General features: G+C 39.9%; 1 protein-coding gene across 1 annotated transcript; it reads left to right on the top strand.

Moving 5' to 3' along the window:
• The first annotated feature begins 4654 nt into the window (after positions 1–4654).
• On the top strand, positions 4655–17206 carry NAPG (NSF attachment protein gamma). Its single transcript, XM_059467197.1, has 12 exons — positions 4655–4863; positions 6910–6977; positions 8108–8192; positions 8779–8796; positions 9338–9368; positions 9836–9945; positions 10083–10149; positions 10811–10881; positions 11749–11827; positions 12322–12401; positions 13140–13269; positions 14237–17206. The coding sequence occupies exons 1-12, from the start codon at positions 4808–4810 to the stop codon at positions 14384–14386; spliced, it is 945 nt and encodes a 314-aa protein (XP_059323180.1). The 5' UTR covers positions 4655–4807; the 3' UTR covers positions 14387–17206.
• Positions 17207–24340: the final 7134 nt, after the last annotated feature.

Raw genomic sequence — 24340 nt, 5'->3', positions numbered from 1 at the left:
ATGGAAAGCCATTAATACTGTGTGGATTCTGCGGGAGGAATAGCTGGCTTAACACCAGGAGAATCTGATGTGAGAGTTTTCTGTAGAGAACAATTCAGAAAGAAGGGAGAATGAAGAAAAACAGGAGAGGTGTCCAGAGGTTCTGGAATTGCAAAGCCGGAGCAGAAAAGGTGTCACGTTTTTAAATTATGTATGTGCTCTATCTTGAGCAAGTTACCTCATCAAGAGAAAGAGAAGCTAAAATAAAGCTATGATTACACATTTATAATGTGGTACTTCAATTGACTTAGGCAATTCATGCCTGCAACTTATATTCCTGCCCCCTCTTCGTGCAGGTGTGACTGCTTGGTAAATTGCCAGAGGGAAAAGAGCCAGCTAGGAAGAGCCCAGCCAACAAACCATGAGCCTAGCCCAGTAACTAACTGGCATCCTGAAGGAGTCAAGGTGATTCCAGAAGTGGTTTTGCAGTGAGATCTCAGTCTCAGAATGGGAAATTTTTGCTCCAAAGGTCATCTTTCCAAGACCTAGTAACCAGCAGAATGAAGATATTTTTAATTGGAACAGATTGTCAGGGCTGTGGAATTGCCACCAGTGGAAAACAGAAAATAGCAACTTCTCTGAGACCACCAAAACAAGCTCTCCAAGCATTTGTTAAGGGTGGGTAAGGCACTGGTGGTGCACACACCCATCAGGTATGAAAACAAATTATCATCACTTGTGAATGCAGTGGCTGAGAAGATGAGGAAATATCAAGGAGTAAGACTAGGGGGTGATAAATGCCAAAGGTACTGAATTGGTCAGATTCCCATTGGAGCATGTGGGAAGTGGTGTGGTGCCAATTATCCAACCCTGGGCTCTCAAAAACCCAGCAGAAATAGGTGACTCAACTTTCCTCCAGTAGAGCTCTTTTTCACATCTGTAAATACTGTACATTTATTTGTGAGTCATACATTAAGTATTGTACAAAATTAATTTGACTTTAAATAAATTACAATTTGAGGGTTGTCGTGACTGAGGGAAATGGATTATTTTTGGAAGCAAGGGAGACCAGGGGAATGGTAGGGATTGACTCAAAGGGTCTTGATAGTCATGATGCATCATCTATCTTGCTGCTTTCTGACAAAATCAACCTGCCTTACCTATGTGGACAGGCCACCTTACTTAACCTTCAATAGGAGCATGCAAATTATGTATGTTCAACAAATCATGTGGAAGGCATTATGAATGATTCACATTGGCTCATCCTACCAGAACATCCTCCTCCTCTCTCATGTCCAATGAATCTGGAAATCCAAGTAGACATTACCACCTTGCACCAGCTGTGATATTTATAACACCTCTCTCTTTATTCTCTGACAGCTAATAAAAGGCACGCTCACACTGCAGTCCTCTGCTATTTAATTAAAGACAATCAGTATCAATCTACAGAAAACCAGTCTTTATTAACTTTCCTCAGTTATTCATTTGCTTTCTGCCATATCCACAAAGACAGTAATGTCTGAAAGACAAATAAGTTACATGGATTTAATGCTGAAGACAGGAAAAGGAAAGATACCAGAGCACTGAGGTGCTGGCACTGGGTTGGAGTGATCACAGAGCACATTTCTGTGTATATTATGGGCCCAAAATTTGTCTGACCCAAATGTACATTAGACCATTAGTGATGGCCCAGTCTTTCTGGGAGAAGAAATATGCAGATCCCTCTCCCTTCCTCCCAGATAATTTCCTCAGCATGGTGGTGGAATATTGTAGTTATGACTCCAATTTCAGACACTAATAAATTACAAGGCAGAACTTTCCATGTTCTGCTGCCATAAAAGGGTACCAGACAGAGGTGAGAAATCCAGATCTAGGAAAACTTAAATTCACCTTCCAGATCCACTGGAGTAGCAGATAGGATTCAGCAGCTGACTTAAAGTACATTTTGCTGCAGTCAGTCCTGACTTTCTGAAAGAACACAACAGATTTATAGAAAAGTTACAGTTCATTGAGAAACAAATTTTAGCTATGGTTGTACTAATACTTTCATATAACTAACAACTCTGAAGGACACCCAGGCTGCTCTGATGCCAGGGCTGTGGGGGGATCCAGCCATAGTGGTGGAAGGTGCTGTCTCCAGCTGCTTGCCTACAGCCTTTAGCCAGAGGTTATCCCCATGAAGTCTCACACAGGTGCTTTTTAACCTGTTTAAGAAAAATTAATTGTAAAGCATATGCACCTTGTTTCTCACAGCTTGATTCCTTTAATTGCAATGGTGCAAATGAAGAAATGCTTAGATAGAGGACAGAAGCTCTCTGCAAGGTGTAGTGATGGGCAGATGAGGACTGGCTAATGATCAATGACTTCTACTAATACAGCTATCTACAGAGTTCACATCTTTGTCACTCCAACTATTATCCCTACAAATTTTTTTTTTCACATTTTACCTGGTCATTTTTCAGCACCAAATTCTAATTCACAGCCAAGCACCAGATGCTGTGATATGATCCTTCCCAGATGTAAAATCTCCAGAGGATCCATGTCTACGAAATAAAAGCTACCCAAGAATATCCTATTTCATTTAATACTAGTCTTGGAAATCTTTAGTCTGGTCATTCCGGTATAAAGTGTAACCAGACAGTGCACATGTGCAGTTTCACTAGAAAGTGAACAGATATTTACAACCCAGGGGACAGAGCAGGCCAGAAACCCTAGCAAAAACAAACACACAAACTAGGAGTCATAAGTTTGGTGCTTCAGAACAACAGTCAGATTATTCTGTCATTCAGTGCTGCTGTCTAGGATTTAATTTTCCTGGTTAACACAAATTTATTTGAAAGGCACTGCAGCAAGCTCATAGTTAGCTGGCCAGATCTATCCTGGCTGACATTACGAGGGAAAAAAAAAAAGACACGATGACACAGGAATCTTTCTGATCATAGCTTCCTCTGCTTTATACCTGCTACCACCGAGCACTTGCCAAAAACCTTTTTTGTGCATGTATTATGCAAGACTAGCTATTTTCTCCCAGTACTCCTGTGACAACTCATCTGCTTTTCAAAGCAGAAAACCTCTCTACAACCTTTTTCCCTACTTTGATCTAAGACACAGAATAATAGTATTTAAGATTTAGTAGGAATTTTCCACCATCTGCAATAGATGATAACCTCTCAAGTGCAATGCAAGAACCAAAGTCAGAAAATTAAGTGTCCATGTCATCAAGGGAATGTGGGAAAAGGAAGGGAAAGCAATTTAGACTGGTGAGTTTTATGACTACCTAGAGTAAAAGAAATCTCGTAAATATTGCTTCTTTTCCCAGTTTGAGGTAGAAACTTGTAAAGCTCTGATTCCTGTACAGGGTATGGACTTTCAGAGAATCACGGAATACTGAGTTGGAAGGGACCCATAAGGTTCGTTTCAATGACTTCTATGCTCTGGGAAGTTCTGCAAATTTAACTAGGTTCTTGCTTTGCTCTCTCTTTCTGGTGTTCATAAATACTTCACTTATTCAGATTGGAATAAAATAATGATGTCCAAGGTTGGAGAAAAAAATACCTTCCTGGGCTCCATGACTGATCTTCTTTTCCTCAGGGTTGTTTCACATTAACAAAACAAACTAAGTCATCAAGGAAGCTGTACATATGAGCAATAACAGAGACTTTAGCATTTTTGACTTAATTACTGAGTGTATAATTTGGGTATCTTGCATGATTGTGTGGCCTGTGTCAGCAACTCTGGTGTGCTCAGCCACCACTTACACCTTCTGCATCAGATCTCTGTGCCAGCCCGGCTGGAGACACCCTCTTGTTTTCACCAACACTGAGTCAGAAGGTCATGCCTCAGCAGAGCTGCGTCTGGAGGCTTCCTGAAGGCAGGGCATGCAGTGTTGCTCAGATTTTGGCCTCTGAGTTGTGCACTGATAAAAACTGGCCTCCTTTTAAAAACCCTGGGAAACGCAGGTCTTGCTCATTGCTGTTCTGGGCTGTGTCCAGTTCTGGGCTCCTCAGTACAGGAAAGACAAGGCGCTACTGCAGATGGTCCAGCAGAGGCCACAAAGACTGAGCATCTCTCTTAGGAGGAGAGGTTGGGAGCTGGGCCTGTTCAGTCTGAAAACTGAGAGGGGATCCCATGACTACATATAAATGTCTCAAAGGAGGCTGTCAAGAGGATGGTGCCAGGCTCTTTTTTGTGGTGTTTAGTGACAGGACAAGGAGCAATGGTCACAAAATAAAATGCAGGAGTTTCACCTCAGCATGAGGAAGAACTGCCACTGAGGGTGGCAGAGCGCTGGAACAGGCTGCCCAGGGTGGTCGTAGAGCCTCCCTCTGGAGACATTCAAACCCCATGTCGACGCGTTCCTGCGTCACCTACTCTAGGAGTGGAGCAGATGATCTCCAGAGGTCCCTTCCAAGCCTAACGATTCTGGGATTCTGTGTGATTCTGTATTTTAAAACCCTTCTGTCGGCCTAGCACAGGACGGGGCTGTGGACGGGAGGTGCTCGTCGCCCCCAGAGCGCGGCACAGCCCAGCGCTGGGCACCCCTGCCCACACAGGCCACGCCGGCGGCTCCGCGCCCAGGGCCGGCCCGCGGCACTCCCGGCACTCGGGCACTCCGGGGCACTCGGAGAGCTCGGGGCACTCGGAGAGCTCCGGGCACTCGGGGCGCTCCGGGCACCCGGGGCACTCCGGCCGCGGCACTGGCGCAGGCGCGGGGAGCAGGCGGGGCCCGGGCCGCTCCTCCCGGTGCCCGTGAGCCCTGCGCCGTTCCGTAGCCGCAGCGCAGGGAGGCGGAGGAGCGTGGCCGAACCCGGCCCGCCGCGCTGGCGAGATGGCGGCGCAGAAGATTAACGAGGCGCTGGAGCACATCGCGAAAGCGGAGAAATAGTGAGCGGAGGGCAGCGGGGCGGAGGGTGCGGGCTGGGGGGAGCTGGTGAGCCGCTGCCAAGCAGCTGCCAGCTCGGCACCCGCGCTGTCCGGGCCGCCCGGCGCTCCTGCCCCATGGACGCGGCGTGTCCCCTCCTGGCCGGGCAGGGGGGCTGAGGAGACTCCGTGTGGCAGGCGGCCGCTCTTCGGGAGAAGGGGAGGGAGGTGGCGGGGCCGCGGGGGCCGGCGCGGAGGGATGGGGGGCATGGCTGCTCCACCCCTCCTCTGCCTGAGGGGAGCCTCCCTACGGGGCTGGGTGCTCTGGAGGGCCTGCTGCCCCGAACAGGGACGGTACAGCGGCCCTAAGACCAAACAGTGCGGTCGGTGAGGCCGAGCGGCTCAGAGGCCTGGAGCCCGAGCAGTTTCCTTTAGGGCCTTGTGGCCTCTGTTGCTCCGACCCTGACGGCAAAGCGAGGGCTGTCACTTCTGCCCTTCCGCTAAAGTCAGTGGGAGGAAGACAAGTCACAGAATCAGGTTGGAAAAGGTGTCTGAGATGATCGTATCCAACCCGTGACACAACACCACTCTGTCAACTAGACCAGGACACTGAGTGCCATATCCAGTCTTTCCTTAAACACCTCTGGGGATGGTTGAGTCTATCACCTCCTGGGCAGCCCACTCCAATATCTAATAACCCTTTCTGTGATGAATTTCTTCCAAATGTCCATCCTAAATCTCCCCTGGCACATCTTAAGGCTAGAGACAAGTGGGAGAAAAGAGATATGGAGACTATGTTAGATAAAAGGGCTTGACTTTGCTGAGGTGGTGTGTGTTTTTTTCCTGTCTGTGAGAAATGCGTGATTGGTGCTTCTCAGGTGGCTTCAAAGGCCTGTACTTCCGTTTGTCTTGGAGAGCTTAACATCTATGATAGTCTGTAACTGTGCATTTTAACACTGAATATAGCCATTTTGCTGAATTGCAGAGTATGGTATACATGTAACAGAGCTGACTAATCCAAGGATGCCATACTTTCAGTAAGAGTAGTGAGAGGTCCTCTGGAAATCATAGATCAAATGTATAAATTGGCTTAGAGGGAAAACTTTAAAATCAAAAAAACCCAGCATATCTTACTCAAGTTACTTGATTGAAAGTGCCCTCCTGCAGAATTAATTTTAAGCTTATCTGGAGAGCACTTAAAATAAAAGGCACTAAGACCTTAAATTGTGTGTAGATTGAGTGCATTGTGTATTTCAGTTTGATGCGTTTGGGACTCTGTGATAAAAATAACACAGTATAAAGGCTTGTGTTAGAGTTACACACTCTGGTCGTCATCCAAGTAAGACAACAAGATCACCTTAGTATCCACATACAACTGTTTTGCCAAGTAAAGAATGTATTGCATCTGATGTGTTGGCCTATAACAAATATGTAAGCAGACTGTAAAGTTATGGTAATATTTTAATTTCTTTTAAAAATGAGGAAGCCAGCATATTGAATTCCAAATTGCCTAATGACTCACCTAATTTTCCAATGTTTATTTTTCCCTATGTATTTATGCCCATGTGTGGCACCTTTTAGTGATGTGATCTATTTTAGACATATAAATGACATGTGAGTCTTTGTGTTGGTAAATAAATTATTTTATTTGTGTATGCATTGGAGAATCATTGATAATTCTCAGAAGCAAAAAAAACAATCCTGTAAAGGAATGCTGGAAACTTCCTGATGTGTGAAAAAAATATTGTCAGGTGTCGTGGTATGAGAAATCTGGAGATATCATGTTGGTGTAGGAGGAAGTATTTTTCTTCTGCTGAGAAGATGGACTTGGGAAGACTCTCTGGGAACAGTAGGAGCATGTTAGGGTGAGAGTTGTAACTATGGGAGATAATTGCAATGCTTTATGCAATTCTTAACAGTGCTGGCATTTGTTTTTACAGTAGTGATGCCACCATAGTATTGGCACATAGGTAATTGCTCATTTCCAGGGCTGTTCTAAAGTTTGAAATGTATCTGAAGTGCCTTGATAGTAAAACATAATATCTTTACTAATTGTTTCTTGTGTTGTAGCCTGAAAACTGGATTCTTAAAGTGGAAACCAGATTATGACAGTGCAGCTACTGAATATGGGAAGGCAGGTATGTGTCAGTAAATATGGCCATATATATTTCAAAGTATTCATCAAGCTTAGTCCCCTATAATGTTTTATGTATTTTTACTGCATTACTGTGTAAGTAAAACTGTTGTGAAGACTAAATGTAAGATGAAGCAGCAAGAGATCCTCTTGGTAGCACTGTAAAATAAATTTCAGGTTGTTTTTGGAGATCTAGAACAGTCTCCAAAACCAATTTTTTTTTCAAGCTTACAACTTCTATTTTTTGTATTGCTATATGTGACAAAAATAAAGCTTTCTTTCCTTCTTTCACTTGTCCACCCCCAAATCCTGTGACTTAATCTACAAAACAACAGACGTTCAAGCTGGTTTTAAAATTTTGCTTTATCATCATCTTATGAAATATGTCCTGTCGAAGACTGTCTCAGTAAGGTGAGATGCTGCCAGCTTGGGTTTTTTTTTCAGGCACAGTAAGGTCTTGTCCCTCCCTTTTTCCACTGCCAAGTGACACATTGAGTATAAAATCCTTACTTGTTGATTTATTTTTGTTCTTAAGCTTTTTCTTCTTTCTCATGGTAGTAATTTGTTGTGGTCTTTTGGCTTTTTACTCTAGGCATTCTTGCTTATTCACCTAAGACTGAATACAAAAATACAAACTTGGAAGAACAACTGGAGAATTTATAAATTGAAATTTATTTTAAATCTTACTTTATATTTTATTAGTTAAACAAGATAGAAATATATATTTGTACCCTGACATTATTGTGCTGATTAAGTTATATGCTACCTTTGTTGGTGGCACATTTCTGACCTTGTATAACTTCTAATGATTAAAATGATATAAATATGCATTTCTCCATGTCTGTAATTAAAATCCAGCATGAGTGACTCTCAAAGTCCAGTTAAACACATTGAGAGTTGTGTATGATACTGTGGTGGTATGGAAGTGGTGTTGATAATAAATGTCTTTAATGGTAACTAGTAACTAATGAAACAAGGAGAACTGTCTGGGATTTTTGGGAAGAGGTTGGTAAATTGTAACCATGCATTTAAAGAGCCTGTTTGCATCTCTAGGTAGCTAAACTCTTGAGCAGCAGTGGTAAAAATGAAGACAATGTCAAGTTGTAAATAAAATCTTTATTTGCTTTTTTGCAGCTGTTGCTTTTAAGAATGCCAAGCAGTTTGACCAGGCCAGGGAAGCCTGTTTACGGGAAGCTGAGGCACATGAAAACAATAAAGCGTATCTTTTCACTGACTGAGGTTCTTTCTTTCCCAGAAGCTGACTAGTTGCTACTTAGATTGGAGTAATGGGGGTTGGTAGCAGGTTATTTGATACATTTGCACATTTGGCAGTGTAACAGAATTGCTTTTTAAAAGTCTGTTCCTGTGTGCTTTGGGTGAGAAAGCTGAAGAGCTGGTGAGAAAGTTAGTGTTGTCCCAAATAACAGTTGACAGGTGCCTGAGATACCAAGGTACTGCTTCAGAAATTTAATTGGTTTTTAATTATCTATTAATGCATCGTATAAACTTAATGAAGCTCTGACATTATTACAGTACTTGTAGTGCTGTTTAGTAAGCAGGAACATATTTTAAGTAAGTGCGCTTTTTACAACTTTTTATGTAGTTTTACATTGGTATATTGCATTTATTCAGTACTTGGAATTATTTATTTTTGACAACTTGCCTGTAGTTGTAGTAGGTTTGATTTGCCTTTATGGGGTTCCTTGCTTTGAAATTAGTAGTTGTGTAAGATCTTATGCAATAATATTTTTGCTGCATTATGTTTTTGTGGCTTTTGTCCTTGACTTCAGCAATTTCATGTCTAGGCTCTTTCATGCTGCCAAGTAAGTACAGACATGCTAAGTAATATGAAACAGATTTTTTAACATACAGTACATTTTGATCTCATAGTAAGTGTTTTGATTCAAGTAATTTTGCTGTTTCATAATTGGTTCAATGGAAGTGTGAGCTAGGAAAGTTTGAAAACATGTAATGGCCACCTGAAGAAATTATGATTTTGACATTCTTTAGCACCTTTGCTAGCAAATATTTTTTCTTAGATGAACTTCTTGTAATTTTGGAGTTCTACACTGCTGAGCTAATTAAGAAATTTTTAATTAAAGAGTATTTCAGAGATGACAATAATCCAAATATTGCCTGGGGATTGGGTTAGAATAGGTTTTTACTGGGAGGTGTGGTTGAATTTTGAAGATAAAGTTACATATGTGCTGTGCCCTTAAATAAAACACTTGAAACATCTTCAAAGCATTAAATATTAACTGTGAAGATGTTAGATAGTCAGTGCATGCTAACTTTTTCTTCATAACTACAGCTTGTTGTAATACACCATCTCTGACCAAATTGTACATTTTTTTTTCTCTGCAGAGCTTATGAACAAGCTGGCATGATGCTAAAGGTATTCTCATTTACTAGTTTTTATTTTTAAGTTCTATTTTATAATGACAAATATTGTGCAGTGTACTGTTTTACAAATATATGTAAGCAAATTGCATATTGAAGTGAAATTTTTTGTTGACTTGTAGTCCCCATCTCTGCCTTCAGTAGATTAGAAAAGCAACATTTGTATTTGGGGTAAAAAATAGTTTTTCTTTTGTAAAAGAAAAGAAGAGTTCCTCATGTCAGAGGGTAACAGAAGAGTGGTGCTGCTTTTACTCTAAACTACCACAAACTCATGATTTACAGAAAAGTTTAGTACTTAAAAGTGAATTTTGTAGAGTTGGTGGTTAACTTTCACTAGCCCTACAAGTTTGTAAATAAAAATTAGAATCTTAATAAAGAAGTTATTGCAATTTGCTTTGATTTGTGTCCTTGCATGTGAACTCCTTTCCTGACAGCAGTGTTCCTGTGGCTGTTGCCTTGTAGGAGATGCAGAGGCTCCCTGAAGCAGTTCAGCTGATCGAGAAAGCCAGTATGATGTACCTGGAGAATGGGACACCAGACACAGCAGCCATTGCCCTGGAACGGGCTGGAAAGTGAGTCTGACTTATTGGTGGCTAGAATCTGTGCAGGGCCTGGGTATGTCTGTGCTTTTCTTCTATGTCTTTTTGATGCTTTCAGGTAAAAAATATTTTTCTTTCATCTAAAGAGAAAGTATTGATATTTATTACAGGTTAATAGAAAATGTGAGTCCAGAGAAGGCTGTGCAGCTCTATCAGCAAGCAGCATCAGTGTTTGAAGTAAGTGGGGGATTTTTATTTGTGTTTTTAGTTTGCTGAGTTATTTTCTTTCAGCTATAAAGTAAAGAAGAAGCCTAAGATTAGGTTCTAAATTATGTTTCCTTCATTTTATATCAGTGGCTGAGTAATGAAGCTGAAGGCTTCTCATGCTCTAGAGAAGGAGATGACAAAAGTTAGGAGTCAGTTTGCTTTGCCTTTTTCTCAGTTTAGGACTTGACAGAATCTGAATTTTGTAGTTCAAGTGTTCTGCCTCTTGGGCAGAACAGAGGGTAGAGTACATATCAGCTGATGAGTACTTGAACCCAAAATAATTTGAAATCCCTGAAGGCACAGAAGGATAGATTTTGCTTGATGCTCCACCCATTACATGAGACAGTGATTTGCCTTTTTACAAGTGGCTTTTATGTAATTTTCTATTGTCAGTTATTGTGGGTTTTTCAGATTAGCAAATTTGCATTGACATTCCTCTGCTGAGCAGATCCATACAGTAGCTGGCTGTGGAGCACCAATACACTTTATGTTTCCCTTGAGTGTATGAATTGCTGATCTAATAGCTAGCAGTTATTCTAGGTTACAGGTGATACACTTAGATTAAGGTCTAGTGGTCTTTATTCTGTGCAAGTGAAATAAGAATGTCTGAATTCTTTTTTTTCCTCTCTAGAATGAAGAACGTTTACGGCAGGCGTTAGAAATGCTAGGGAAGGCATCAAGACTTCTGGTCAGAGGACGCAGGTATAGCTTTATCCCTTTTTCTTCTTCTAATGTTTTTGAATCTTAAAATGTGATTTTGATTGTGGGTTTTTTTGTCTTGGTGTTGTTTGGTTTTTTATGTACTATTTATTCTTATTTGAGACTCACTTCAAACTAAGGTCCAGTTTCTGTGGGATATGCCATATTCATCCAGGAACCACCTGATTTTCTGTTCTGAGCTGGGAGAATGTGAGCTGAAAGACTTTTGCTCTGTGAAAACACCAGTTTTCATTAATTCTTAAACTACTTCAGGATTTTTTTGGGTTTTTTTTCCAACATTAATATGTAGAAAGTACTTGAAAATCTTCTATAGCTGTGGGATATAAAGCAGAGAAATTAGGATTGACCTGAAGAATGAAATCTGCAGTGGTCTGGTTGTGGACTTCTTAAAAAAAAGTGAATATTGGAGTCTCAGTGAGACAAGTTTGGTTGTAAATTACTTATACCAAATTTGACCTTCCGTTCATCTTAGACTTCCTTCACTGAAACACTTAGGTCCTTTAAGAACTATATTGCTAGTTCATGGATATCTGACTTACTGGTAGCTTATAGTAACCTCAGGACATATAGAAATGTGTTAGTGTGTATAACAAAGCATTTGTCTTGTACGGTGTTACAAAAACCAAGGTTTCTCTGAATAAATACCAGAGGTGTTCCTAGCACGTAGACAAAAGGAATTGCTGACTATATATTTACCTTATCTGTTAGTAAAATCTACTGCTGATTTTTAGTTGTGTTGCTGTTTATTCAAGTAGACTTGCCACTGTATTAACTAAACACTTTGTAATTAGCCTTGGGTTCACTGTGTTGTATTCTTGGCACTGATACTCCTGTTTTTTTGGTTTTTAGATTAGATGAGGCTGCACTGTCTCTTCAAAAGGAAAAAAGTATTTATAAGGAAATTGAAAACTACCCCACTTGCTATAAGGTAAAGTCTAAGAGAGAACTTTTGATAATACATTTCAATTTTCTAATTTTTGTTGTTACTGACATCTGACAGATGATGGGCACCTCTTGATTCAGCAATAAGTTCCTTGCTGAATGATGAGAGTTTGTGGTAGTGGTGTTTCCCCAAACTTCAGCTGTGCTTTTGTAAGTTTTAAGATGCCATTATCTACAGGAGCTGTCAAAACTAAACAACACATAAAAAATAAAGATGTTATCAATAAAACAAACTACAAAAACTGTTACTTGGGACAGCAATCCATTAAAATGTTATAGGACATAACCTATTTCATACCAGCTGAGATTATGGCTTTCTGGTTTTTCTGTAGATTGTTCTGACTCAGTTGTTGTGTCAGGATGGTTGTGGATTGTAATGACCTTTCTCATACTAGATATTAACAGTCTACTATTTTTCTCATATTTTATTGGCAATTTCTAAAGAATCGTAAGGCTTGTTTTTATTTTTTTTTTGTTTAGAAAACTATTGCTCAAGTCTTAGTTCATCTTCATAGAAATGATTATGTTGCTGCAGAAAGATGTGTGAGGGAAAGCTACAGGTAAGTCTACTTTGTGTCCTATGATTTTAAACTGATTGTTTCACTAGTGTAGATCTATCTTGCTTGACATTTTTCTTTCATAAATTTTCAACCTGCACTTCTGTTGACTTACAATACAATAATAATGTCCCCTTGTGTATGGCTATCAGGAATTGTTTTCACACATAACAATTTAGCTATAGTGGCTACAGTGATTCTTCTTAACAAACCTAAAATAGAGAGTCATAAAGAACTAGTTATGTGTGATAGGGGAAATGAGATGGAAATCAAAAGTTCTTGCCACGTTACAGGAGAAAATTTTGGTGTCAAAATATGGATTAGTGTTTAACCGTGGCAGTTCTTCATTTCTACTTTTATTGGAACTTCAGTAGCAAAATCTCAAAACAACATGTTTTTACTTAAACTGTGTTTTTAGTGAAGTGAACATATGTATAAGTTAGATTGTAGTACTTTACCTTTAGAAATAATCTTTCAAGGTCAGTCTTTAAACATCTTGCTTATGTTTTCCAGATCTCAAATTTTATATACAGAAACTCACGACAGAATTATTTTTGTATGTGAAGTGGAGAAAGAGTTTATTGGCTTATCAGGAAAAAAAAAAAAAAAATCAAATATTCTTGTTTCGTCTTAACTATGATTGTGGTCTTATTTGCATTGTGCAAACTAATATTACTTAAAGTTTAATTTTTATGAATATGATTCATGTACCTAAAGAAATCAACTCTTAATTTCCTTCAGTATACCAGGATTTAATGGAAGTGAAGACTGTGCAGCACTGGAGCAACTTTTAGAAGGGTATGATCAGCAAGATCAGGACCAAGTTTCTGAAGTCTGTAATTCTCCACTCTTCAAATACATGGATAATGATGTAAGTAGACAGATCCTGTGATTGGGGGATTTTTTCAGGTTAAGAGGGTGGGGATTTTTTCCTAGTAGAGGAAAATAAGAGCACAGTCTGTGCATTTATTGTGACTTCCTGTCATGCTGCCCTTTGGTTGTGAGCTTCCTGCATTCTTTTACTTTGCCTGCCAGTGGTGGTGCTGCCTACCTTTCAGATGGTGCAGAGAGTTATGTGAAAGAACAGCTTGTTAAGGATTTGCTTAATTTGTTTAATGAGTAGACCAAAATTCAGGCCTCTTCTGTTTGCTTCCATAAGAGCAAGAACAGTCTGCTGCTTCTGCTTTTTCTCAGAAATACCTTGCAGCAGATGAATATGCATAAATATGAACAGAGCAGGATGCATACAGGATGGCATCATTGAATGATTTTTTCCATTACTTATTCTTAGTAAGTACTCATTCAGGAACTCATTTTGAATGTGGAACCAGTAGTTGTGTCTCTTTCCCCACCATTTTTTATTTAATTGAATTTGTAAATTGTAGGAAGTATAAGATAAAAAAGGTGTGAAGTAATGGAAACATCCATCCCTACCAAACCCTGTAGCAGTATTGGCTAATTTCACTTCATTGAATAGTAAAAATTGAATTACTAGTCTTGCTGAACAACACTTGTAAAACTGTTTACATGATCTAATAGTAGATAATGTATGAAAAGCTACATACAGAATTATTTCTTTTCTACATAAAGCTTGAACCAGAGGAGGTTAAAGGAGGTTCAAAATGTGGCCAATTTATTTGATAATAAGCAGCATCAATACAGATCTTATATCCCATTCTCAGAGTATTTGAGAAAGAGAAAATTGGACCAATGTTATGTCTATTCCAAGCTGAGAGCATCATCACCCTGTTTTTGTACTGCATGTTGCCTGCTTGCTTATTGTGAGCATCAGTCAATTCTGTGATAGTACAGAAATTAAACTTGCCTTTTATTGTCAGTATGCCAAGCTTGGTCTTACCTTGGTGGTCCCAGGAGGTGGAATGAAGAAGAAATCACCAAACACTGCCCAGGACAAAGCCAGAGGACCAGCTGCAGCGGGCTCCCATGCTGATGAGGAAGAGGATGAATATTCTGGTGGACTGTGCTAGCTAAAGACTAGGTTGTCATACCTGACTGACTTGTGATGCTGAGCATATCCAAAGGTACCAGATTTACCAGAGCTTCATTGCAATTGTGATATGGGAATCCTAATATTAACTTGGCAGCTTCTGGGTGCAGTGCAGGAGAAAAAGCATGATTGTACCCATCATCCTGAAACATCTTTGGACTTCATCTCTTACCTGGCAGGAGCTTCCTTAGGGCCCTGCCTTTAGCTGATGGGAAAAATTGAGGAGAGTTTTACTAAAAGCACAGTTTAAAAGAAACCAAAACTTCAGAAGCACTGGAGAGGGAGTAGTAAAAAATTTTAAATGCTGGATTTCAACAACTGACACTTCTGGTCCCGGTAAGATGTTTGCAGTTGTCTTCAGAGTCAAATATATCATCATTCATCTGGCTGTTTATCTGCTGTTTAAGGCCATTTGAGGCAGACTGTGCCAGGCAGGATTTTTACTTGTGTAAGCACTAGGGGGAGCATTCAGTTTGTTTTCAACATGTTTTTACTGCACTGGGGAATATTATTTTAATACCTTATTTTTACAGTATCCACATGAGTATGAAAAACACAAAGTCAACTAGTTTGAAGTTATCTTGCAAGCTTAAAAGAACTTGGAAATAAATGTGTCCATAGTGTTTGTAATGTGCACCTTAGAAAAGGAAGAAGTGAACAACCATTCTTAGCAGTGTTTTTGAAGCATGCCATAACCAAAAAAGGAAACTGAAGTTAGCAGGTAACGTGCACTGAATATAAACTTCTGAAGAAAAATGTTTAACAAAAACTTACATGGAATGTTTCAATTATATGTTTGAGTTCATAAGTGTCCTAGGTATTTATTAGCTAATCAGTATGCTGAAAATATGAAAGAATCAAATGTCTTCATACATTAGCATGTATGAAGACATTTGATTCTTTCATATTTTCAAAACATTGAACAGGTGTCTCCTATAAGTAACATTTTTCAAACTTGCTTGGAATCCAAGGTAACCAAATTTTAATGCATCCTATTTATATTTGGTTTCAAGTCATCGTATGTTTTGCAAGCTTCATTAGTGTCCTGAATTTTTTTCACCATTTTATGCTTAAAAGTTGTTGAGTCTAGAAGTTGAACCTGTGGCTTGTTTTTTCAGCAGGACCTAAGCAAGGTCTGCACTAGGGTGATGCCACTTGGAATCCAGCAGGGATTTGTATGTGATGCCCAAAGATCTGTTAACAAGAGACCCAAAGCACAGTCTAAAGTGTTGAGATAGTTTCTGCCATATTAAAGAATTGGGTGTGAACAAAAATATCAACCACATGTGTGACAAAATTGTGTCAGGCGTAATTGTGATGGAGGTTCACATTTTAGAGTGCTAATGCTCACTTTGCTTGGGGTGAATAGCACTCAGTAACATTGAGATAGGAGCACAAACTGCAGTACAACTTGCTGTCACATTAGAAGGTCACATTATTCAATTTAATGGGTGTTCAGAAACTAGTTTTTTGTCTTTGTCTTGTGTAATAATAACCATGAGTTTTAAAGCTATTTAAGATGCACCTGTAGGTCTTCACTATCTGATAGGTAATTTCCCTTTGTTACTGATGATGTATGTAAAAGTTTTGGCTCTGTAAAATTTTAGGAAGTGAGTTGCTTTTCTCTGAGAATGCTTGCAGTTATACATGAAAGATGGTTTTGAAGACTTTCCTAGAATTCTAGAACTCTTCTAGAATTTTTGCTGTTGGAGGAACTCGCTGCAGTTTAACTGGAGTTTAACTTCTGCCTTCTGGATTCAAATCAAGTGGAACATAACACTTTCTATGGTGAGTCTTCATCACAGGTAGAAAAATTGCACATGTAGGAACTCAGGGGACACTAAGTTGTTTTCTTCAAGCATTTCCTGCTCCTTCTAGTTGTGAAATCAGTTTTATTGTGTGAGCCCAAGGAGTATGCTTTTTGTGTGTGTGAACAGTTGCATGTATCTGAAATGGTGAGGTGCATAAGAAAACTGGGAACTGTGTGTGCTTCTGTGGAAGAATTTTCAGATTTATTTAAACTGTGCTTGTAACACTAACAGGCCCTTAAAAGAAAATTTAAAATTTCTGTAGCATCTTAAAGACATACTTTCCATATGACAAAAAAAAGTGCAAAGCTGTCTTCCTCCCTCCTCAAGTTGTTTCTTTGTTCTGTGCCAAGTGTGGAAAATCTGGGACAAAAGTGACTGGTACTAAACATGTTAAGCTGCCATTAATTGACATTTCTTATTCTTAGTAGTAGAATCTTAATCTTTAATTGCAATGTTGCTGCAAAGACCAAATCTGCAGAAATGGAAGCATCTGAAAATAAGATGGTCTATTTTATATAACTTATTCTCCTATTTTAGACAGTGAAAGTGTGTTAGGAATGTTAACTGCCTTTTAGTAAATGTTTAACTATAGAAGAAACTGTCTGTATATTATGTGTTAGTGTTTGTTTCTATCTTTCAAAGCAATTTGCACACTTATGTAAATACCATTTAAGTGATCTAAAATGGAAAATATAACATTTACAGCAAGAGAGTTTCCAAAACCAGTGTTGACTGTAATAAAAAAATAAATTGTGCATGGAGGCTGAGCAATGGCTGATGCAATGTTTATGTAAAATCAGAAGATTTCTAAATTATCTGTAACTTAATAGTCAGATGATCAAGTGCAGTGTTAAACCTGTGCTTTATTTGTTTTTTTTTCCCCAAATCTGTGGTGTAATAGAGTACAAAATGTGTTTGCAACAGCTCTACAGATGCTGCCTCTTGAGGCTGGGTGTTTCACCAACATGAAGAATAAAACTTGAAATTAATGCATGTGTGGTAGCTTTCTCTGTTGTTGATCAGGTCCTGCTGAGGGCCACCATTTGAAAATTAATGTTAATTATATTTAATTTGTCACTGGGGTAGATTTTCAAAGTGTTTTTTTGGCATGAGAATAAACTATTGGAATCAATGGAGAGTTGATATCAATGGGAGTTTGAAAAACAGCTAGATTTCACACAGCTTAAGGATGTGAATTCTGTAATTCTTTGGAGACTTCATAATAGTAGAAAAATCACCTTTTCTACTATTTTAAACTGAAACTTGCTGGAATATTTGAAGCTTGAAGAATCTGGCACTGAAGTTCTTCCAGTGTAGCAGGAATTGTTCCTTAGATGCTGCAAATATGCAGCTGTATAAAATTATAAGAACTAAGCTGCTCTCGGGAGAACAAAAAAAAAAAAAAAAAAGCCATGTCATCTAGATTTATAATAAGTAGTGAACTTTTTTGGATGCAGGAAATGGAAAAAAGAAGCGACCCCAACCTCTATGACTAGTAGTGGTAATAAAATTGGAGGAAGTAGATGTAACTTTAGAGAGCAGGAGGGAACCACTTGGGATCTGCGGTTTGAGTCTGAGCAGGGCCATGAATCTCCGAGTTAATGGTGTGTAGGTGCCAGCGTGCCCAGGAGCTGGGCTCTCCTCTCCTCTGCCTGTAGGGGAGGATGTGCAGAGACTGCCTTCCGCGGGGCTGGCCGCTCTTTGCTCCAGAGCCGCTGCCCTTCTGCCGCGATTTCCAGAGTGGCTGTCAGCCTGGAACAGGAGCGGGAGGCAGCTGCAAGGCTGCACGTACGTTTCCAGAACATGTGGCTGTTGTGATTCATCTGCTGAGTCCCGTGGGAATCGGGGAAAGGAGCGTGGCTGGGCTGCGCAGTGCGCACTGCCAGCATCTCCACTGGTGTGCGACCAGTGTGGACTGTGCCACAGAAGTGTTCCAGTCCTAGAGTGACAGAAGCGGGCCCCAGCATGTGCACAGTGAAAATGGGTTACCAGAAGTTGCCTTGTTTTCCATTTGTATTCACGTGTCTTTATTTTGCGTTGTTTCTGAGCTCTGAGTAACCCGGAGTGTGTGTGTTATCCCAAGAGCGTTGCTCCCTCTCAGCGCTAGATGGTGCCGCAGAGCGGGCACCGGCCTTTCCTCCGCTGCCAGGAGGCCTCTGCTCCGTGTCCAGAGCGGCTTCTGCCTTTAAATATGCTCAGCTGGAGCGTTGGTTTGGTTAGAAATATCCACACGGGGACCTGCCCTTGCTGCTGCTTGTCGTGGCTTGAAACACCTGCCCGAAGTCCTAGAAGTCAGCTTAGGAAGACAGCTTAGGTTGTTGTGTTTTCACTTGTCAGAATAGGCCCGGGAAATTGGGTGATTAAGAGCCAGGTTGTGGATAGTGGGTGGGTGGGCAAGGAAAGCAGTAGCCAGTGTGCACTATAACCTGTTAAAAGAAATTTTTAGTACAGCCACAAAATTTTATGAAATGCCTCGTGCACAGACATGAACAAGTATAGGGGGCAGGGAAATTAACAAAATGGAAGGAGTGAGGAAGCTGGTCATCAGGCAATGGTATGTTGATGGGTGGAACAGAGAGCTCCTGCTGTAATTTGTTGAAATGAGTTTGCTTAAGAAAAATATGCCACTTCCTGATTCATCCACAGAGGCAGGGAGGGAAGGATGAGGACTGGCATGACTGCTCTCTGCATGCTGGGGAGAGGTTCTGCTGCAGTGTGCCATGTGAGGCAGTCTGAACACAGACACATTACATCCTTTGCCTGTCACTAACTGACTGGAATTCAGGAATGAAAGGTAAAACTTTATAGCTGCAGACAGGGACTTCTTTGTGTGTGTAGCTGACAACTTTCTAGCCAACGCTTGCTGTGATGGACTGCTCAACAAATGTCCCAGAGTAATTGTCTTGGTAATAATAGAGCAGATATTTCATGAGGTGTAAAGACCTATGGTACCCCATGTGTTTTATGGGTGCCAATTATTTTATTTAATTGGCCACCATCCAGTCATTTTTTGGCTCCTCTTTTGTGTCAATGTGTGATTTTCCAGGCTGAATGACTGGAGGAAGAATGAGGATCCTCTCAGCTGCACTGGAGCCCAGAGCACAGGTTGGGTGTGTAAGGAGTGAGTGCTTAAAGCTGGGTGGAATTGGGGGCTAAGGCAGCTGTGTAGCAGCACAGACTGAGCAAAGTATTGCAAAGCTTTAATAGCAGAGCTGCAGAAAGAGTAGTTTATTTCGAAATTCTCCTTTAAGTAAGACATGATCAGGTAACTTCTGCTACTGCCTTAATGTTTATCTTCCCAAACGTACCAGATTCTGCACCTTGTGGGAATTCCTGAGAAGCCATTTTCTTTGAACCAACATCAAAGAGTTATTTCTCACCACTTTGAAATACTTCAGTCTAATCCTGATGCACTTTGGTGAAAGGCCGTGCTGCTGAGAAACATTGGAAAGTGAAAGTAAACACCCTTGTTTTCTGTTGATTCAGGCTTTGGGGTTTTTTTTCCCTTTAGATCTTTAGATAGTCGTTTTTCTGTATTTGTCATCCTGCAGCCAACAGGGAGCAGATTTCTTGTGACTGAGATGGGGACAGGGACAAATCAAGAGTGAAAGTATGCATGTGACTGCACACACTACTCACTTTTTGGTTCTGGGTGTGCTAACACAGAGCTACTTGTGATCTCTTCATGGAGAGGCTGTCTTATGGGTTCACATCTTATGTGGTTTTGCTACCTCTTTTCCCTGGAGATGATTGGAAAAGTTCACACCTTGGAACGGGTGTGAATACCTCATGGCCAAACAAAATCTGGTATTAATGACATGCAACCAAGGTAGTAAGTGCAAGTAGCAGCCTGGATGCACACACATGCTTTATGCATTTCACTACTGGCATTTATAGCATGATCATTTTTGTTTTAGAAGGTCATGGATATCTAAATCAGAAATCCTATTTCAGAAGTAGCGTTTGTTCACATGACTGAAGTGCAGTAATGGGATGACTTGAAATTTACTGTAATTTGGGCTATACATTAATTACTTCAACACTTTCAGGGTGGTTTCTGTTTCCAGGATAAATTTCTATGTATCTGTTTTGCAGGTATGGGAAAACACTCCACATCTATGATCACTTCACTGGACTTTGAAATAGTTTGTTAAAAATGTTGAAGGGGAGAATTCAGAGTAACTTTCTTCAGGGTATTTCAGGAATAATGCCTGTTGGGTTTTCCCTTTCTGAGTTTGTGTTGTGGATAATTCCACTGATGACTATGTGTAGTATTGTATTGCTATAATAAAAAAAATTGCCACTTTAAAATATAGGTACTGCTGCTACTAGGACTTTGATATTTATGAACCAGAATATGGGCGATATTAATCAATACATTCACTATGACTGAAATGTAGAAAGAGGCTAGGAGGCAATGTGTGACGGAAAGGAGTGAACTTAAAGAGAGGAAACCAAGGAGGATTCCAGTCCAGTGCTGAATACTTGTGCCCTTTTATCATTTCCTGATCGTAGAATAAGGGTGAAGGAACAACTGGAGACAAAATACATTTGTTGTTTGACAAATAATGGAACAGCATGAATCACACATCAGATAGCTTGTGTAAATCACAGAAATCACCATTTTTATTAGACACTTGAAGGTAGTTTGAGCATAGGTCTGATGCAAGGCAGCAGGGGAAAGCATTTTGTATGATGTCCCTTCAATTAATATCAAATTTATACTATTCTGTTCTAATGCATTTATTCAGTAGAGTTCCCAGATGCACAGCAACTGAATAGAGAGTACAATAAAAAGTATCCTGTTTGCTGCATTATTTCCTTTCCTTTTTAGTTGTGTACATTTTGTCTTTGCTGTAGGAGCAGGAGTCTTCCTTGAAGGCTTTGCTGTATATCTTTTGCAGGGTGGGTTGTTTTGTTTTGGGGTTTTTTTTATTTGTTGGGGTTTTTTTGTTTTGGTTTTTTGTTCTGTTTTTTTTTTTTGTTTGGGCTGAAGAGAAACCAAACCTTTGCTTTAGGTGGATATTCCAGTACATTTTCACCCTTTTGACCATTTTTTTGTTCGATTCTCAGCATCTTATTAAAATCCTTACTTTTTAATTTAAAAGTGCTGAACTTGGTTTGCATCCACTGATAAGAAACAGTAGTTTCTCAGTAGAGTTAATGTACTACCATGGATCTGGAGCAGATGGAAAAACTCATAGTCTTTGTCAGGAATCCAGGATGTGCTGTGTTAGTGGCAGAAAGGCTGGCATCTTGTCACTGTTTTCCATTTTATCTTTGACAAAATGTAAATAATGGGTGAATATGACACAAAATCATTAGATTTAGGCCATGCCCATGTTGACAGTTGTGGTAGATAAAATGAAGTCTTGAATTTCCAATGTACAAATTATTTTACCACCCTGAAGCAGATTTTTAGGGGCTGTCATTTGTCACCAAACTCTTTTTCTTTTGAGTGTGGAATTCATACTTTTTCAAGTTAACTTAAAGAAGTTAAGTTAGTGGTGTAGCTCACTAATATAGCACACGCCGTATGATACAGAATTATAGAATTTGAGACAGCTGGGCTAAATGTGAAGTAATTGCTTAAAATAGGAATGGTATGGTCTTTGTCAGTCCTCTAAGTTATTTTTGTGTAGTTATTTGTCTTTGGCTCTCTTCCTGATTTTCCTAAACTTCATTTCTAAGTAGTTTTTAAAGTCTTTGATATTCCTGATTTCTGTATGAATGGTTGGAAGTATCTGGCAGTGATTTTCTCTTCAAATGAAGATTTGAGTTATTCCTAGACAGCTGTGGTGTATTTTTGTTCACCTTGTCAATCTATATATTATATTCGTCCCTATGGTTTGCTTTGTTTAAGGGATGCCACATTACAAATCAACCATGTGAGTCTTACTTCATGACTTTCAAAGTGTTCTGGGTTTTTTTGGGGTGGATGACTGGCAGCCTGTGGACCTTTTTTCAAACTCTGATAGTCAGGCTGTAATCAAATTGTTTGGAGCAGAAGTCTAGGACAATTCTCGATCTTGTTTCTGCTTGTTGAGCTCTTTAATAAAAATCTCTCAGTGGTAGGAAGGAGAGGTTCCATGAAGAGCCTGGAAGCTGCACATCCCACCAGTGCTGAAGTTAAAAGAATCAAAGGGTGAAACTTTTGTAACCAGCAGGAGAGTGTTTTGCGGAGAAAAGAAGAAACCTCACAACTTTATAAAAGTTGTAAAGCTTGGAGTGTTTATTACAGCACCAGACACATGCGGAGATTGCTCTCCTTAAAAGTCATGCGTACCTCTGAGAAATTCAGATCTCCTTTTATCCCCCTCTCAAATACATATGCATACAATCTCACAATAAGTTCATACATATTCATTTTTATGGGTTTCGTGTAACTTTTACCACTCGTTCCTTTTTATCAGAAAGAATTCAGAGGTCAGGTTGACTTGCCCTTACAGCAGTCCCTGTCTCTCTCTATCATCTTCTGTCTCCTCCCCTTTATCTCTGTCCTTCACTGAAGTACCTTCACTGAGCTTAGGCCTTGCAGTATGGCTAAATAACTATGATTTCTAACCACAGACTCAACTCAAAAATGTACATTTCACCTAAATTAAAATGGATTTCTATCCTGGAAAATTTTGACTATGCTTCAAGAGGATGAAACACTGTGATAGTCTGTGCACAGATCCATCTGCACCCATGAGTGCATATGCCTTAAAAAAAATCACTTTCATGAAAGGACAAGAAGTAACTAAGGTAAGGAAATGGCATTTATTTTTTATTCCTTCAGTGATGCAGATTTTTTAAAAAATTATTATGGATGCTTTTATAGCCAATATTGCAATCACAGAGCTAGAAGCAAATTCTGAGCTCTAGTTTCAGATCTGGATCATCAATTGAATGTCCCTGGACCTCAGTGTGGGAGATAAGTTGGAGTCCAGTGTTCTCCAAGTGCATATTAAGCAGTAAACTCTCCTCCTCTCTCTCCCTCAATCTTTCTCACTCCTGTTAATGTATTTGCCTACAGACAGAATAGAGCAGATCCTCAGCTGTGCAAGGTGCACTGTCTCGAGGCAGCCAACTGTACCCACCAGCCAAAATTCCTGCATTTGAAGAATTGCAAACTTTTGGCTTTCCACCCTTTCTCCCAGACAGGTCTCCATAGCAGGCAAAGGCTGGACTGAGACTCCTGTATGTGTTTACCAGGCATAGGTAAACCCTCTCTTAGGGGAATGATACTCACTTTCTCCTTCAGTCAGGACTTCTAAATGCTGGATCGTGCTTGCCAAGTCCCTGAGTGGAAGAGACAGGTGGATAGAGAGACTGAGGCCATGGATGAGTTGGAGGTTGAAACAACATCTACCATTTGTCAAGGTCATTAATTTCCAGGCAGATTGTCTTTGAGCTCCGTGGGGCTGTTTGAGTTATTACTGAAATGCAGCAGTTTCCAGAGTTGAAGGATCCACAGCATAATAGTATGCAGAAACCTCACAGTGCAATAATATGAAAAATAATTGTCTCTAAATACTACTACAGTATGGATTTAAAATAGGAATTTGATGCTGTATAGACTAATTGCTGGACTGGTTAGCCTTCCATCATCACTTCTGTTTCTGCTACATGCCTTGGTTCAGCTTTTCTCTTCTGTCATGAGAATTTATTGACTCATATTGTGGTCATGGCCCTGTTACACCCAGTGATCCTGTACCAGCTTATTCTCCTTCTGTTTGGTACTTAGAAATTACCATGTTTCATTCTGTTGGTCTAACAGACTCTTAATTAGACAGTTCCTAAGCAGTAATGCCAGGTAGGAATAAATCTGCCAGACAGTAACATTGCTGTAACTCTCCACTTATAGTGAGTGGGTAACCTCAGGTCAACAGCATTTGTATTCTGCCTTCAGTGGAACCAGGGCTGAATGAAGAGTTCTGGAAAGGTATAAACATACCTGAAGTACTGGCATTCAGAAATATGAAAAAACCTCTGAACATTATGCATTGAAAGCTTTAGCACAAGTCTGATATACTGTCTATTACAGTCAGTCCTTAGTTAATTGCTGGCATTTAAATACTCATAAGACCTGGAATCTGACATTTGTTGGCTTCCTCCCCTCCCTGCCTCCTTCTTTTGTC

Source organism: Ammospiza nelsoni, chromosome 1 (genome assembly GCF_027579445.1).
Source record: "Ammospiza nelsoni isolate bAmmNel1 chromosome 1, bAmmNel1.pri, whole genome shotgun sequence".
NCBI lineage: Eukaryota > Metazoa > Chordata > Aves > Passeriformes > Passerellidae > Ammospiza > Ammospiza nelsoni.
Note: the sequence above shows the minus strand (reverse complement) of the source record. Positions and strands in the feature narration are given on the sequence as shown.

Excerpts from the sequence above, each read along its gene's own strand:
- NAPG (XM_059467197.1), top strand. The coding sequence starts at position 4,808 with ATGGCGGCGCAGAAGATTAACGAGGCGCTGGAGCACATCGCGAAAGCG. Across the intron at positions 6,978-8,107 it reads TACTGAATATGGGAAGGCAG|CTGTTGCTTTTAAGAATGCC; the intron begins GTATGTGTCAGT and ends GCTTTTTTGCAG. Across the intron at positions 11,828-12,321 it reads ACTACCCCACTTGCTATAAG|AAAACTATTGCTCAAGTCTT; the intron begins GTAAAGTCTAAG and ends TTTTTTGTTTAG.